Source organism: Capsicum annuum, chromosome 3 (genome assembly GCF_002878395.1).
Source record: "Capsicum annuum cultivar UCD-10X-F1 chromosome 3, UCD10Xv1.1, whole genome shotgun sequence".
Classification (NCBI taxonomy): domain Eukaryota; kingdom Viridiplantae; phylum Streptophyta; class Magnoliopsida; order Solanales; family Solanaceae; genus Capsicum; species Capsicum annuum.
Genome location: NC_061113.1, coordinates 16,493,099 through 16,509,840, shown reverse-complemented (window position 1 = coordinate 16,509,840; position 16,742 = coordinate 16,493,099). Strand labels below are relative to the sequence as shown.

At 37.5% G+C, this 16,742-nt stretch overlaps 1 protein-coding gene across 2 annotated transcripts; it reads right to left on the bottom strand.

The window, feature by feature from the left end:
* Positions 1-1,824: 1,824 nt before the first annotated feature.
* LOC107864617 (ureidoglycolate hydrolase) lies at positions 1,825-16,015 on the bottom strand. Of its 2 annotated transcripts, XR_001672682.2 has the most exons (13): positions 15,676-15,994; positions 7,041-7,126; positions 6,143-6,217; positions 5,526-5,654; positions 4,587-4,673; positions 4,245-4,447; positions 4,040-4,142; positions 3,283-3,374; positions 3,062-3,124; positions 2,600-2,840; positions 2,470-2,510; positions 2,149-2,238; positions 1,825-2,006 (listed from the first exon to the last, which is right to left on the bottom strand). XR_001672682.2 is itself a non-coding variant. In XM_016711039.2 (12 exons), exons 1-12 carry the CDS (start codon positions 15,874-15,876, stop codon positions 1,909-1,911), a joined length of 1,419 nt encoding a protein of 472 aa, XP_016566525.1. In that variant the 5' UTR covers positions 15,877-16,015; the 3' UTR covers positions 1,825-1,908. The 2 variants fall into 2 exon arrangements, 1 of the variants encoding a protein (XP_016566525.1); XM_016711039.2 differs by lacking the exon at positions 2,149-2,238 and having other exon boundaries at positions 15,676-16,015.
* Between the last annotated feature and the right edge of the window lie 727 nt (positions 16,016-16,742).

The window sequence follows — 16,742 nt, the reverse complement described above, 5'->3', positions numbered from 1 at the left end:
CGAGCTGAAACTTGAAGAAATTATGACTTCACGGGAGAACTCAGCAGAATCAAGTTCAATGCATGGTTTTGCCCCCATTGACTTCGACTATCCTATGCAAGTTCCCATTAATATTAACATGAATGAGTTGGAAAAAATGATGCATAATTTGTAGATTTTTCATTCGTGTAAATTATAAATTTTGGATCATTTTGCAATCTATAAAATTCCCCAAATCCATTCACTCCTTAGTCCTTACTTTTTATATTTTTTCATTTAACGATTTAAAATTTTAAATTGAATTTCTAATTTTCTACTTTAAATTAAAAACTTACTTCTAATTTATTATTAGTTTACTACCAAATATTATTAATTTATTATATTAAGTAGCATATGTTTTGTATATTTGTGCATATATCTTCCATAGAAGTGTATATTTAACGTATACATGTGTATATGTTTTATAAATTAGTATATAAGTATATCTCTATATATTGTAATGTATATATAATGTAGTATATTTTATAAGTAGTAGTATATATACATTGAATGGTGCGTATACACGTGTATATATCTTCTATAGAAGTGTATATTTAACGTATACATGTGTATATATTTTATAAATTAGTATATAAGTATATCTATATATATTGTAGTATATTTTATAAGTAGTAGTATATATACATTGAATGGTGCGTATACACGTGTATATATCTTCTATAGAAGTGTATATTTAACGTATACATGTGTATATATTTTATAAATTAGTATATAAGTATATCTATATATATTGTAATGTATATATACTGTAGTATATTTTATAAGTAGTAGTATATATACATTGAATAGTGCGTATACACATGTATATATCTTCTATATAAGTGTATATTTAACGTATACATGTGTATATGTTTTATAAATTAGTATATAACTATATCTATATATATTGTAATGTATATATATTGTAGTATATTTTATAAGTAGTAGTATATATACATTGTATGGTGCATATACACGTGCATATATCTTGTATATTTAACATATATATGTGTATATGTTTTATGAATTAGTATATAAGTATATCTATATATATTGTAGTATATTTTATAAGTAGTTGTATATATATATATTGAATGGTGCGTATATATGAGTAATTGACTAATTGTGTATATGTGTATATATTTTTTAAATTCTAATGTAGTATATACTATATATATAGTGTATATATATATTATTTAACGTATTTATAATGTATATAGGTGGGTATATGTAATGTTTATTCAAAGAAAGTTTTTTGTTTTTTAATATTTTTGACCGGGTTTGACCGATTTTTTAACCGGGTTTGACCGGGTTTTGATGAGTTTGACCGGATTGGGTTAAGTGGGCCGGGTTAGAGTGAATTTTAATTTTTTTACTGTTTGACCCGACCCAGCCCGGCCCTTAACGCGGTTAAACTAGAAGGGCCGATTCCGAGTTGGCCCGCCCAGCCCGTTTGACACCCATAGTTTGATCATAAAGTCTGTGTACGCTACCTTCCCCAGACTCCACTATGTTTGATCATAAAGTCTGTGTACGCGACCTTCCCCAGACTCCACCGTGTTTGATTATACTACGCATGTTGCTGTTGTTGCATAATAACTAAAAATAGAATCAATTAGATATGCTGCATATGAATTAAAATGATTTGTGAACAAAGTCAACTATCTAAGTTGTTCGGACTCTCAAAAAAAAGTTGCCGTACCCGTGTTCGATCCTTTAAAAATACACTATTTTTGAAGGATCAGACATGCACCCCGTCAGCGTGTTTGAAGAGTTTGAGCAACATAGCCAACTACTATAGAGACATAAGAGGAAATCCAGTTTACTTGTAGAAGTAAAAATTACAGATGCACTGAAGCATTAGGAAGTGTTTAAACTACAGTAAGGCTATTATGAGAGGGACAATTTAGCAAGAGTTAATGCTAGAACTTTTACTCCGTTCGCGATATCATCGACAGATGAAAATTCTTCAGGCTTATGGCTATATCCTGCGAAATCAATAACAAACAAACATAAATATCAACTGTAGATATATCCTATGAACTTGCTATGTGTAGCTTGTGACAGATGATTCATTGTGTAACTTTTTTTTTACAATCATCCAGTATATATTCATCTGAAATGGCTAACCTAGCGTAGTTCTTTTAGTCAGTAGCGGAGCCAGGAGTCAGAGTAAGGGGATTCAAGAGAACGTAGAAAGGTCATACCTAAGATATGAACCTGTGTCGAGAAGATTCAACAGTTTATATATACATATACAAAGAAAATATGTTTTACCCTTTTTCCGTAGTTTAAGTTTCTGGCGGAGAGGATCCAATTGAACCCCCTTCGCCAAAGGTAGCTCCCATGGCTTCTAGTGTCGTAAATATCTTATGTTCTAAAAAGTGAAATAGGTAATCTAACTACACACAGAAGAAGATGAAACGGGAGAATGAAGGTTAGATGACATACCCTTGTAACAAGGAATGAATATCATGCCCATCGGGGATACTCTGCAAGGATTTTAGCGTCAAGTTTAGCAGAAATTTTTGGTCAGACAGCATAAATGATATTGATGTCGTGGTGCTCCCCCTTCACTTACCTTGCCATAAACAGGGAATCGTGATAGGCTCGACTAATCATCTTCTTGTGAGTCAAATTTAACTCTTGACATGCTGATTCTGTCGCCTTAGTGATTGACTCGTCTGAAGGAGCTGGTGGATCTTGATTCACTATTTCAAACTCTGAGAGGATAACTTTACGTTTTTTAGCAATGCCCAAAGCTGACTGATGGATTTTCTCAATTACAAGATTTCGACGGCTTTCATCAATGTCTCGTGTATCTGTCTCATACAAAAAGAACATGACTTCGATATCAGATACAGCAAAACAGATAGTGCTCTAAACTCTGGATAGAATGCATACTATAATGTAAATTCGTAAATAGTTAAATGTGAGTTTTTCCTTTCAAAAATGATAAACTAGAGAAGAACTAGTCCTATGATCATCCTATCTGCTGGAATGATTCATAGAGACAAAATACGTTGTCTGACAGAAAGTATACCTATTTCAAGGTGTGCCATGCTCGGGATGCTGTTGATTGCTCCAGGATGCAGCGTCAGAATGCCTTGAAAAAACAAATTCATTAGATCTTATTGAAAGATCGCCTAATAGTCTCACGAAAACTAGTTGTCCACACGTTAATTAGTTCATGATTCATCGGAGCACAAGGTAGTTGACTCTAGACCAGTGTCTTCTATTATGAGGCAAAAGACATTAGCTTACCAACAGTTCCAACAGTGTCAACTGATCCTGAATCTAGCACATGTTTCTCCACGGCTAGAGCCAACTCTGCAGCAGCCAGTCCAGCATCGTTTCTGTTCCAAATTAGTTGCGGGGAACAATGAGCCATATATTGGAACAGATAATTAGCAGCACACTACTCAAGGAGAGAACACGTAAGAGTATTCTCCGTTGCAATCAATATAGAATCAGATAAATGCCTCTCAAGTCTCAACATCTTGAAAATAATGTAGATGATAGTTGAAAAACAATAGAAAACAAAATGCTTTACGGCTTGAGATTCGCAATGCAAGTCAGGGAGCTTACTACAAAAAAGATGGTTTTCAAGAAGCATATGACATGAAATCAACTACATAATTTGCTTAATTTTTCAAGATTAGAATAATGAGAAACACATAGATGAAGAAGGTGGCAAGCACACAAACTTTGAAAGTCGATACACTAATAGCCAGAGCGGATTCTTCAGTAGTGGAAAATTCTACAGTATAAAGTTTCTAAACAAATTCCAAGCAAAAGCGACAGCATAGCCCATGATCCTGGTGGTAATTATCTGTTTATCACAACATAGACAGGAAAACCATCTTAATACTTCTTAAATATGAAAAACATCTTTCGTGAAAGAGAAGTTGAAAGCCGGCATAGAGATCTGCAGCTTTTACAGAAAATTTCAAATAAAAAGGGAAGACACCCTTGAATCTGCGGAATCATGGAACAACTCTGGCTCATCAAAAATAGTTACCTTTCCGGCATCAGTGCAGCTCCTGCATGACCTCCATTGCCTTCAAATGTTACTTTGATGCTTGCTGGAGCAGCAATCGCAGTCACAACACCAATCGAAACACCTTCATTGACAGATGCACCAACTTATTTATTGATATGACTACAACTAACCGGTCCTTGCATCGGATGATCAAGAATAGGATAAGCATTTAACAGCAGCTGACCTTCTTTTTCTAGAATGGGACCTTGCTCTATGTGCAACTCGACGAAAGCAGAATAAGTTCCTTCTTTGAGAAAGACTTCAGACAAATCCCCCTTAGCATTTGCGTAACCAGCAGACTTAGCAGCATCCGAAAAGGAAACATTATGGCTATCTTTTGTACTTTTCAGTTGTTCGGCAAGTTGTACGATTCCTGCCAGCAAACGGCTGCAAATATCATGACCATTAGAACCTCAATTGGACATGGGACATGTTTAGTTACTGCTATATTGCAACATAAGCAGTCAAAAACCAAATGCATTTGCTTATGCTTTTAGGTGTTAAAGTAAGTGATCAAGCTTCTAACCTCCCCAGACAGCTAATCCCAAACCTCGTGGGCTCTTCTGAGGTGAACATAATCACTTCCAGTGACCTCTTAGGCTTGAAACCCGACCTGTGGTAATTTAGATTTTGAATCAGCAAGTAAAAGCCAGAGCTCTGCAGTCAAATAAAATAGTAGCTAAATGCAAAGTGTATTTATAATTATTGAGCTTTCTGAGTTCCATGATTGCAAATGAGTTTTTACTATATAAAATGCCAGAATTTCTTAAACTTGACCCAATTCCTTCATGCATAGCTAGCTTAAACTTGATTAAACGCATTCTGTGTTAGAGAGGTTTTCAATGGACGAACAAGTAAACATAAGAAAGCTGATACAAACACTACTTTAATAATACTCTTTTCCATGATAAAAGATTTTTTTGCCTTTTCTTCGTTCTGTTTCACTATCACATAACTTAAGACAGTTAATGAAATCCACTTTTATACATCCTTAAGTCTCTGTTACTCCACGTTTCTTGAAAATCTTGGTTGTAATGCAGAGTTATAAAGGAGGAATTCCACAACCCTTCCCCTCCCCAAGTAAAAAACAAAAGCAACTCGGTTAGAACAGAATTGCCATTTTGCATTGAAAGATTCACTAAGAAGAATTCAGAATTTCTAATACTCCAGAACTGTAAGGCAGACAAAAAGAAAAGTCATGCTGAAAACTTCCAAATGAAATTATTTAGTTTAAATAGAGACATATAAATCTAGGCTAGATTCTTCGATTTTCATAACTGAGTCTCGAGCCAGGGTCTATCGGAAACAACCTCTCTACCTCATCTCTGAGATAGTGGTATGGACTGCGTACATTCTACCCACCCCAGACCCCACTATGTGGAAATATACTGAGTATGTTGTTGTTGTTGTTGTAGTCTGATGGCAAATGAGAAGTTAAGTTTAAACAGTCAGGCTATATGCATACCGCTTTAGCACATTAATGGCCTCTATTGCACCCAAAACACCGACCACACCATCATATTTCCCAGAGTATGGTATAGCATCAACGTGAGATCCAGTTGAAACGGGGGCGAGCTCAGGTTCATCGCCATTCCTGTGAACCACAAGACGACAGTCATGTTCAAGATATGATAGGTATAAAGCAAGTAGAATGGTAGATGGGTGCAAATAAATATTCAAATTAGACTATCAACTAAATAAATGGAGACAAATTTAAAGTTCCACATAAAACATAACATCTAAATCAATACTAACCAGACAAGTACAAAATCAGTGCCAATTTATTTGACATTTTTTGTTTTCAGGATAAATACCAATTTTTAAAGCTACACCAAACTACATTAATCATTTTATAAAACTTAAAATGTAGATATTCAAAAAGTTCATTAAATGTATTTCATCATATCAAATAGACATAGAATATATTTCAAGATATTAATGAAAGTTTGCATAGGTCGAATCAAAGAAACAAAAAATTGTCAAACATTTGCCGTATTTGAGTAATATGGAGGTATTAGAAAAAGGAGTCATGAAGCTCCTGTTGTACAATAGATGAAGAAAAGCATCACGATACATACTTACCACCGACCAAAAATGTTCCCCACGGCATCCTCTCTGACAGAGAGACCAGAAAGTTTCATCAAATCCTTAATATACCTGCATGATAAAATAAGCAAACAAGTAATTCAGATGTGTTTATTTTATTACTTATTCAGAAGTAACAATAAACACATTGATCACACATCAAATCGGAACTTCAATCAACATGCAGAAGGGAACCTATATAAGTTTTTATCAAACTCGAACCCAACTACACTGCCTCAAATACACCCGTCTTGATTCAGTTTGAGATCCATATACTGTATGAAATTCCTCTCTCTTATCCACTTTACGCTTCTCGAAGGTCATTATTCCAATTTTTGTCATCAAAAGTGAAATGTAGAAGCAAATGCCATCTTCACATTTTCATAACTTAAAATCAAATATTAAAAACAACAGCTTCTCTAGCTGAAATTATTAGAGGATAAAAGGAGTGTTTTCGTGGTAGATTCATTTCAAACTTCTTTGGCAGAAAATAATCTTCCTATCACGGAAAATTATAAGAAGTGGGGCCGTGCTGTACGAAAAGTACATTTTGTATGGTACCAGGTCATACACCTAATTACCTGTTCTCCTTTCGTGATTACTCAAACTAGAGGAAGAGAGACGAAGACGATTCAATTTATTTTCAATGAAGGTACTGAACTGAAAGACGATTCAATTTATTTTCAATGAAGGTACTGAACTGAAAGACGATTCAATTTATTTTCAATGAAGGTACTGAACTGAGTACGCCAGCTACTCCAAATTCAAGTTCACGTTTGCTTGACTTTTTGTTTGCTTTATAGTTTCTCAAATAAGCATAACAATAGCACAAACTGATATAGGCTTTATTTAACGTCAAATAAGTAAAGTGTTCTTATAAGCTAAATATATGTACCTCCTTGCTAATACATCCTTCTCACTGTATAGGATCCTAGTGACTGAAGGTGCAAGCGAATCTGAGAAAGTTGCCAGCTCATCTATCTAGAACGACACAAGCAACAAACTATTATTAGATAAGATTTTAAACAGCATCGACTTAACATGACTTTAGTTGAAATAAGTTATAACGCATACAGCTACAACATTCCTAATGAATAAAACACATTCGAAATGCATAATATATTCTTCAAAAGTTCCAGTATATTTAAGTTGCTGTCTTTCTCAAAGATAAGATCACAGAAAAAGGAGATGTCAATTTACACTTTTCCTGTGTACTTGAAAATACAAACCGTTACAAATCATACTTTCAATAGGTACTTCAAAACTCAACACTACAAAATTGCATCCCACTTCAAGTAAGGTGTTTTAAACTCAATACTACAAATTGGAAATCACAAAGGATATACAACTGTAAACGAAAGTGGTCAAAACAATGGATAAATAAAAGGTTGTTTTTTTCCCATTCTGTTGAGCACTTTGAGCTGCATTTGCTTAGATTTTTAGGAACAAAGATTAATATTCCTACTACAGAAATTGAAATGACCTCCCATGTTTCATCAATAATCAATTCACACTTCAATATGCTGATGAAAAAAGTGAACTTTGCACAATTCCTTTAATGCTTAGTAAACTGAGATCCGTCCCCAATAAGTTAGGTTTAGCTATATGAATCCTCAATGTTGCTACATTTAAGCTTATCCCCTTCCAATGTTATGTAAATACAAATAAAAAGTACTCTCTTCGTCCACTTCTACTTGTTTATTATACTAAAAATAGATGTTCACTTTTACTTGTTCAATTTAGAAAATTAAAAGATAATTTATCACTTAGTCCCTGACTTACCCTTGTTATTAACTATAGTCTTGTCAATGCATTTCCCAAAGTATTAAATTTAAAATATTTAAAAAAGTGATGTAGTAAAATTCTCATTCTATCTGTTGTTCCGTAAGGGGGTGTCAAGTCAATACAAGACAAGTAAAAATAACACGGAGTAGTATCGTAGAAGTTATGTGCATTTCCTAGACCAGTGTTTCCAACAAACCAAAAAAAATCTCTTTCCTTCTGATATGCATTTAGCATATTCATTATGTATCTTTTTTGTTTGTTTTCATTAAAAGGAAGAACCCAACTCAAAGTTCACGAGAACACATCTTCAAAGCCTATGAGCATGGTGTCCTGGCCAGCTTGTGCACACCTTGACTAATTCCACCGATACATGTCACTTCCCACCAGCAATAGGTCCCGATAACTCTATCAACTAAGGCTAGAACGTATGAAAAGAAATCACTGAGTGTTCTGTCTTTGCTAGCCACACCCTTGGATATATCTACAGAGGCTTTTGTTGCTCAAGATTTCATTTTTATGACAAATTCAAGAACAAAAGATAAGAAATGCACAAATAAGATTGCTAGCTTGCTAATCTTGCATACAACTCTGGATACATGTTACCCCACCAACAACGCATACCAAGTAACTATCCACTAAGGCTATAGCGGGTGGAAAGAAATCACTAAATGTTTTGTCTCTGCTGGAATTTGAACCTGGGACCCACTTCATTAACAACTACCCCACATCTTTATAGGCTTTTGTTAATCAAGATTCAATTACAACAACAACAAACCCAGTGTATTCCCACCTGGTGGGGTCTGGGGGGGTAGGATGTACGCAGTCCATACCTCTACCTCTGAAGAAGTAGAAAGGCTATTTCCGATAGACCCCCGGCTCAAGACACGCGGTACCACACAAACACATAGTAAAGCACAGCACAAGGTTACAAGATTACATAACATAAATACGGCACCCATAAGTAATATAAAACAGAGGAAAGCACACAGATTCATAATAAAACCTGGGACACGGACTCCTAACAGGAATAAACCCCCACCAAGTAGTTCCCTATACTAGCGACTCAGACTGGCCCTAGTCCACTGCCCTGATTCGCGTCCTCCAGACCTTCCTATCTAGGGTCATGTCCTCGGTGAGCTGTAACTGCTCCATGTCTCGCCTAATCACCTCACCCCAGTACTTCTTCGGCCTACCCCTACCCCGCTTAAAACCATCCAACGCTAGCCTCTCACACCTACGGACCGGGGCATCCATGCCCCTCCTCTTCACGTGTCCGAACCATCTCAATCGGGCTTCCCGCATCTTGCACTCCACTGGTGTCACACCAACCTTCTCCCGGATGTTCCCATTCCGAACTCTATCCCCTCTAGTCAGCCCACACATCCAGCGCAACATCCGCATTTCTGCCACCCTCATCTTTTGGATGTGGGAGTTCTTAACTGGCCAACATTCCGCTCCATACAACATGGCTGGACGGACTACCGCCCTGTAGAATTTGCCTTTAAGCTTAGGCGGCACCTTCTTATCACACAGCACCCCCGACGCGAGCTTCCACTTCATCCATCCCGCCCCAATACGGTGCGAGACATCCTCGTCAATCTCACCGTTACTCTGGATCACGGACCCAAGATACTTGAAACTCTCCCTCTTACCTACCTCCTGTGATTCCAGCTTCACTACTACCTCATTCTCCCGCCTCACGTCATTAAACTTGCATTCCACATACTCTGTCTTGCTTCTGCTCACCCTGAACCCTTTAGACTCAAGGGTTTGCCTCCACACCTCTAATTTGTCACTCACACCCCCTCGAGTCTCATCTATCAGAACTACATCGTCTGCAAAAAGCATACACCACGGCACCTTCCCTTGAATACGCCGCGTCAACACATCCATCACCACTGCAAACAAAAAAGGACTAAGAGTAGATCCCTGATGCAACCCTGTCCGAACCGTGAAATGCTCTGAGTCTCCTCCCGCCGTCCTCACCTTAGTTTTCGCTCCATCATACATATCCTTGATTGCTCTGATATATGCCAGCGGTACTCCACTCACCTCCAAGCATCTCCAAAGCACCTCCCTGGGGACTTTGTCGTAGGCCTTCTCCAGGTCGATAAACACCATGTGCAGGTCCTTCTTCCTCTCCCTATACTGTTCCACCAACCTCCGTACCAGGTGAATTGCCTCCGTCGTCGAGCGGCCAGGCATAAATCCAAACTGGTTTTCTGAAATAGACACTATCCGTTTCAGCCTCACCTCGACCACTCTCTCCCAGATCTTCATAGAGTGACTCAATAACTTAATCCCCCTATAGTTGTTGCAACTCTGGATGTCCCCCTTATTCTTATAAAGAGGTATCATGGTGCTCCACCTCCAAGAACAAAGACAAGACAATGCACAAATAAGATTGCTAGTCTACTAATCTGGCATGCACCTCGACTAATCCCACAGGATACATGTCACTCCACCAACAATGCATATTATGTAACTATCCACTAAGACCAGAACGGATGGAAAGAAATCCCTGAATATTTGGTTTGTCGAATTTGAACCTGAGACCCACTTCATTAACCACTACCCCACATCTTTATAGGTTTTTGTTAATGAAGATTCAATTTTTATGACAAATTCAAGAACAAAGACAAGAAAATGCACAAATAAGATTGCTAGTTTGCTAATCTTGAACTAACTGGTAAAGTTATTTTCATGTTACCAGGAGGTCACGGGTTCAAGCCTTGAAAACAGTCTGTGGTAGAAATGCAAGGTAAGGTTGCATACAATACACCCTTATGGTGGATCCTTCCCCGGACATGTTAGGCGTGGAGCCTGATTAATATATGATGTACTATTTATATATTAATGACCACGTGGTTCAACCTTCGCGTGTGAGGTTGCCGGGGGGTGTGGGGGCCCACCCGAAGGTGGGGTTCGGGGCGCAAGCCCGACCTAAATTTAAGGCATTGTAGCACTTATTCTCATTTCTCTGTGTAACTGTACATACCCTAAATCATTAATATAAATAGCCCGTCTGCCGTGGAGTTTGCCCACGAGGTGTTACCAAGAAATATTTCTCTCACTTCATCCTCTTTCCTCAAGAAATCTCTCTCTATTTTCTTCATCTCTTCACTAGATCTAGTGTGTGTGAAGAAGAATCGATCCTAACAACTGGTATCAGAGATTAGGAGATTCACACGATCACTGAAGATGGAAGGATCGAAGCTTGGAATCGAGAAGTTTGATGGATCCGATTTTGATTTCTGGAAGATGCAGATCGAAGACTATCTATACCAGAAAGATCTTCACGAACCTTTGAGCGGGGTGAAATCGGAATCCATGAAGGAGGAGGAGTGGAAGCTCAAGGATCGGCAGGCTCTAGGGCTGATCCGGTTGACCTTGTCGAGAAATGTGGCGTTCAACATCGCCAAGGAGAAGACCACGTCAGATCTGTTGAAGGCACTATCAAATATGTACGAAAAACCATCTGCGATGAACAAGGTATATTTGATGCGTAGATTGTTCAATTTACAGATGCCTGAGAATGGATCTGTTGCTGATCATATAAACGAGTTCAATATGATTGTTAGTCAACGGTGTTCTGTGGAAATTAATTTCGAAGATGAAATCAAAGCATTGATTTTGATGTCATCTCTACCCGAGTCTTGGGATACTATTGTTGCTGCGATTAGTAGTTCCCGTGGATCTGAGAAGTTAAAGTTTGATGAAATCTGAGATGTTGTTCTTAGCGAAAGCATTCGCAAACGAAAAATTGGGGAGTCATCTGGTAATGCTCTCAGCGTTGACCAAAGAGGGAGAGACCAATCGAAGGGTCAGAATACACAAGGCAGATCAAAATTGAAGAATCGTGGAAAATCTCCAAAACCCAATATGACATGTTGGAATTGTGGAGAGAAAGGACACTTTCGGACAGATTGCAAGAAACCCAAGAAAAAGAAGAGTCAGAAATCTAGAGATGATAATGATTCTGTTAATTCAGCAGAAGATATTGGGGATGCTCTAATCCTCAGTATGGAAAGCCCAGTTGAATCCTGGATATTGGATTTTGGTGCTTTTTTTCATTCATCTCCAAGCAAGAAATCGTTCCAAAATTTCAAATCTAAATATTTTGGAAAGGTGTATCTTGCTGACAACACGTCGTTGGCGGTTCTAGGAAAAGGAGATGTCTGCATAAAAACTCCAGCAGGAAATCAGTGGACATTAGAGAATGTCAGATATGTTCCTGATCTCAAAAAGAATCTGATTTCTATTAGTCAGTTGGACAGCACAGGCTACACAACAGAGTTTGGGAAAGGTGCATGGAAGGTTGTGAAGGGTGCTATGGTTGTAGCACGTGGCACAAGAATTGGCTCTTTGTACATCACTGCAGGGTGTATAAACATGGCTGTTGTTGCTGAGGGTGCTTCCGATTCATGTCTGTGGCACAACAGACTTGGACACATGAGTGCCAAAGGAATGAAGATGCTGGCTGAAAAAAGAGCCTTAGAAGGGCTGAAATCCGTTGATATGGGTCTTTGTGAGAGCTGTGTTATGGGCAAACAGAAACGAGTAAGCTTCACGAAGACTGCAAGAGAGCCGAAGAAAGTACGGTTGGAAATGGTCCATACAGATGTATGGGGACCGTCTCCTGTTTTATCACTTGGTGGATCTAGATTCTATATCACCTTCATTAATGATTTCAGCAGGAAGGTATGGGTTTACTTCTTGAAACACAAGTCAGACGTGTTTGCTACTTTCAAGAAGTGGAAAACTGAAGTTGAAAATCAGGCTGGCTTGAAAATTAAATGCCTGAGGTCTGATAATGGAGGAGAATATGACAAGTCAGAATTCAAACAATTCAGTGCAGCTGAGGGAATCGGATTGATGAGAACAATTCCCGGGAAGGCAAAGCAGAATAGAGTTGCTGAAAAGATGACCAGAACATTGAATGAGCGTGCAAGGAGCATGAGGATACACTGTGGGCTGCTTAAGGCGTTTTGGGCAGATGCTGTGAGCACAGCTGCTTACTTGATCAACAGGGGTCCATCAGTTCCTCTGGGGTTCAAAATTCTGGAAAAAGTATGGACAGGAAAAGAACTCAAGTATTCACACTTGAGAACTTTTGGTTGCACTGCTTATGTTCATGTTGATCCAGAGAAGAGAGACAAGCTTGATGCTAAAGCTATAAAGTGCTACTTTATAGGTTATGGTTCTGACATGTTATTACAGATTTTGGGATGACAGAAACAAGAAGATCCTAAGACATTGTGATGTGACATTTGATGAAAATGTCCTGTACAAGGACAGAGAGCAGAAGGTTCAAAATACTACAAAGCAAGTGGGAGTTGAGCTTGAGTTGCCGAAGAGTACATCCAAAGATGTTTCAGCAGAAACTCAACAAACTCCAGAGACTGCTGTTGAAGAACCAGAGGTGGAGCAAGTAACACCTGAACAGGTTTGGAAGAGATCATCCAGGACCATTAGAGCACCAGATAGGTATTCACCATCATTACATTATCTGTTGCTGACTGATGAAGGGGAACCAGAGTCTGTTGCTGAAACCATGCAGGTGGAAGATTAAATCAAGTGGGAGATGAGATGAGCTCACTTAAGAAGAATAACACGTGGATGTTAACTGATTTACCTGCAGGGAAAAGAGCTTTGTTGAACAAGTGGGTGTTCAGAATCAAGGCAAAATCAGATGGCAAAAGAAGGTTCAAGGCTCAGTTAGTAGTTAAAGGATATTCACAAAGGAAAGGTATTGATTATGCTGAAATATTTTCTCCTATTGTGAAATTAACTACTATTCGAATTTTATTGAGTTTTGCTGTATCGGAGAATTTGCATCTTGAGCAAATGGATGTAAAAACTGCATTTTTACATGGTGAATTGGATAAGGAAATCTATATGCAGCAACCAGAGGGGTTTGTAGTTCCAGGCAAAGAACACATGGTGTGCAAGCTTAACAAGAGTTTGTATGGGCTGAAGCAGGCACCTAGACAGTGGTACAAAAAGTTTGATTCCTTTATGTGCAAAAGTGGCTTCCGCAGGAGTGAAAAGGACCAGTGTTGCTACTTCAAGAAATACACTGATTCTTATATATTTTTACTATTGTATGTGGTGATATGTTAATTGCAGGATCCAGTATGAAGGACATAAACTCTTTGAAGGCAAGTCTGTCTTCTGAATTTGAGATGAAAGATTTAGGTGCAGCGAAGCAGATTCCTGGGATGAGGATTTCTCGAGATAGATCTGCTGGCACTTTGAATCTATCCCAAAAGTAGTACGTTGAGAAGGTTCTGGCCAGATTCAGAGTTAATGATGCTAAACCCAGGACTACTCCATTGGCAAATCACATAAAATTGTCAAAGGAGCAGTCACCGAAGACAGCTCAGGAGCAGGAGGACGTGGAACTTGTTCCGTATGCTTCTGCAGTTGGGGGTCTGATGTATGCTATGGTCTGCACTAGACCTGACATAGCACATGCAGTGGGAGTTGTTAGCAGGTACATGGAAAACCCCAGGAAGGAGCATTGGGAAGCTGTGAAGTGGCTTCTAAGATATCTGAAAGGTACATCTAGTACTTCACTTTGTTTTGGCAATGGCAAGGTCATTTTGCAGGGTTTTGTTGATGCTGATCTTGGTGGAGACGTGGACTCGAGCAAGAGCACATCCGGATACATTTACACCATAGGTGGTACAGCAATGAGTTGGATGTCCAGGCTTCAGAAGTGTGTTTCTCTTTCATCTACTGAGGCTGAGTATGTGGCAATAGCTGAAGCAGGAAAGGAGATGATATGGCTGGCAGATTATCTGGAAGAATTGGGCAAGAAGCAGCCTGAGAGGATTCTTTATACAGATAGCCAGAGTGCCATACAGTTAGTGAAGAACTCGGTCTATCATTCGAAGACGAAGCGCATTAGAAGACGGTATCATTTCACTCGCAGGCAGTGGAAGATGGTGATATGTGTTTGGAAAAGATAACGGGTGCAAAGAATCCAGCAGACATGTTGACAAAATGTATTGATGTTGATAAACTAAGGTTGTGCAAAACCTTAGTTGGTCTTTTGTAGTTGTGTCTACAGATGTTGCGGAACGGTGAAGATATTGATGATGAAGGAACATTATTTATTTATTTTTGAGAATGTAATTCTTGGATGACAGAATCAGTCTCCAAGTGGGAGAATTGTTAGGTGTGGAGCCTGATTAATATATAATGTACTGTTTATCCCAAAGGTGGGGTTCGGGGCTGCGCCCCACCCAAATTTAAGGCACTATAGCAATTATTCTCATTTCTCTGTGTAACTGTACATACCCTAAATCATTAATATAAATAGTCCATCCGCCATGGAGTTTGCCCACGAGGTGTTACCACGAAATATTTCTCTCTCTTCATTCTCTCTCATTTAGAAATCTCTCACTATTTTCTTCATCTCTTCACTAGATCTAGTGTGTGAAGAAGAATCGATCCTAACAGGACCTTGAGCATAGCGAGAGTTTTAGTACACGGGCCATGCTTTTTACATGTCACTCCACCAATAATGCATATCAGGTAACTATCCACTAAGACTAGAACGGATGGAAAGAAATCCCTGAATATTTGGTTTGTCGAATTTGAACCCGAGACCCACTTCATTAACCACTACCCCACATCTTTATACCCTTTTTGTTAATCAATATTCAATTTTTATAACAAATTCAAGAACACACAAAAAAAAATGCATAAAAAAGATGACTATTTTTGCTAAAAGTTACCTGTTTTTGCAGAGTATCAGAATTGACAGATAAAGAAGATAAGGAATTGGCATAGTCAGGTTCATGAATTGGATATCCAGAAAATTCCTCCATAGTTTTTATTGTCATATCTTCATCATTTCTTTCACCATATATTCCTGGAAAATCACATATAAAGTATACAGAAAATATGAATACGAAAACAAAGAATCTCAAATCCATCACTTTTTTTCTTTTCTTTTTGAAGTTCTTGGGACTGATTGTATCACAACTTTTATCATATATGATACGCTTGTTGATTGTTTGTTATTGCAGCCAACTTCTTCGTGTCACGTGTGGTTACAGAAGTTGCTTTTTCAACACTATTATAATTGTTTGTACAAATTAAGAATCTTTTATTTATTTTCTATTTTTAATATTCCTTCTATTTTAATTTATTTATCTATAGAAAAAAAATATTTACTTTCATTGTTACCTAATTTTTATTTTAAATTTTTCATATAATATATTTAAGGTCGTACAATTAAAGAATATTTTAATAATACATTTTCCTTATTTTTTAATTTAATTTAAAATTTTATGTCAAATCAAAATAAGACAAATAAATTTAAAAGAAACTAAGGATAAATTCGTGTCTTGAAAAATATCCTCAATTTTATACTTTGAGGTCATATTTATCCTTATTGTTAAAAAGTTTTTCACATGAACTCTCTCTTTAATAGAAAAGTCCAAATCAATTCATTTCTTAAAAATAAATCATATCCTAATCTAATTTGTCCGATCTGACCCATAAAATATACACAATCAAATATACCCCTCATGAAGTTTTGTTGGTTGAATCAAATAAATTCTTGTGTACTTTTTGCAGGCCAAGTCGGCCGAATTAGAATAGGATGTGATTTATTTTTAAAAAGTGAACAATTTAATGTTGATTTGGAATTTCTTATTAAAGAAAGGGGATATGTGATAAAAAAAAAATTAACAATAAAGGTAAATATCCCCTTAAAGTATGACATCAAAAATAAACTTAGCTCCAAAATATGGTGGTGAAAATAAATTTAATTCAAAATAGGATAAAAAATATATTT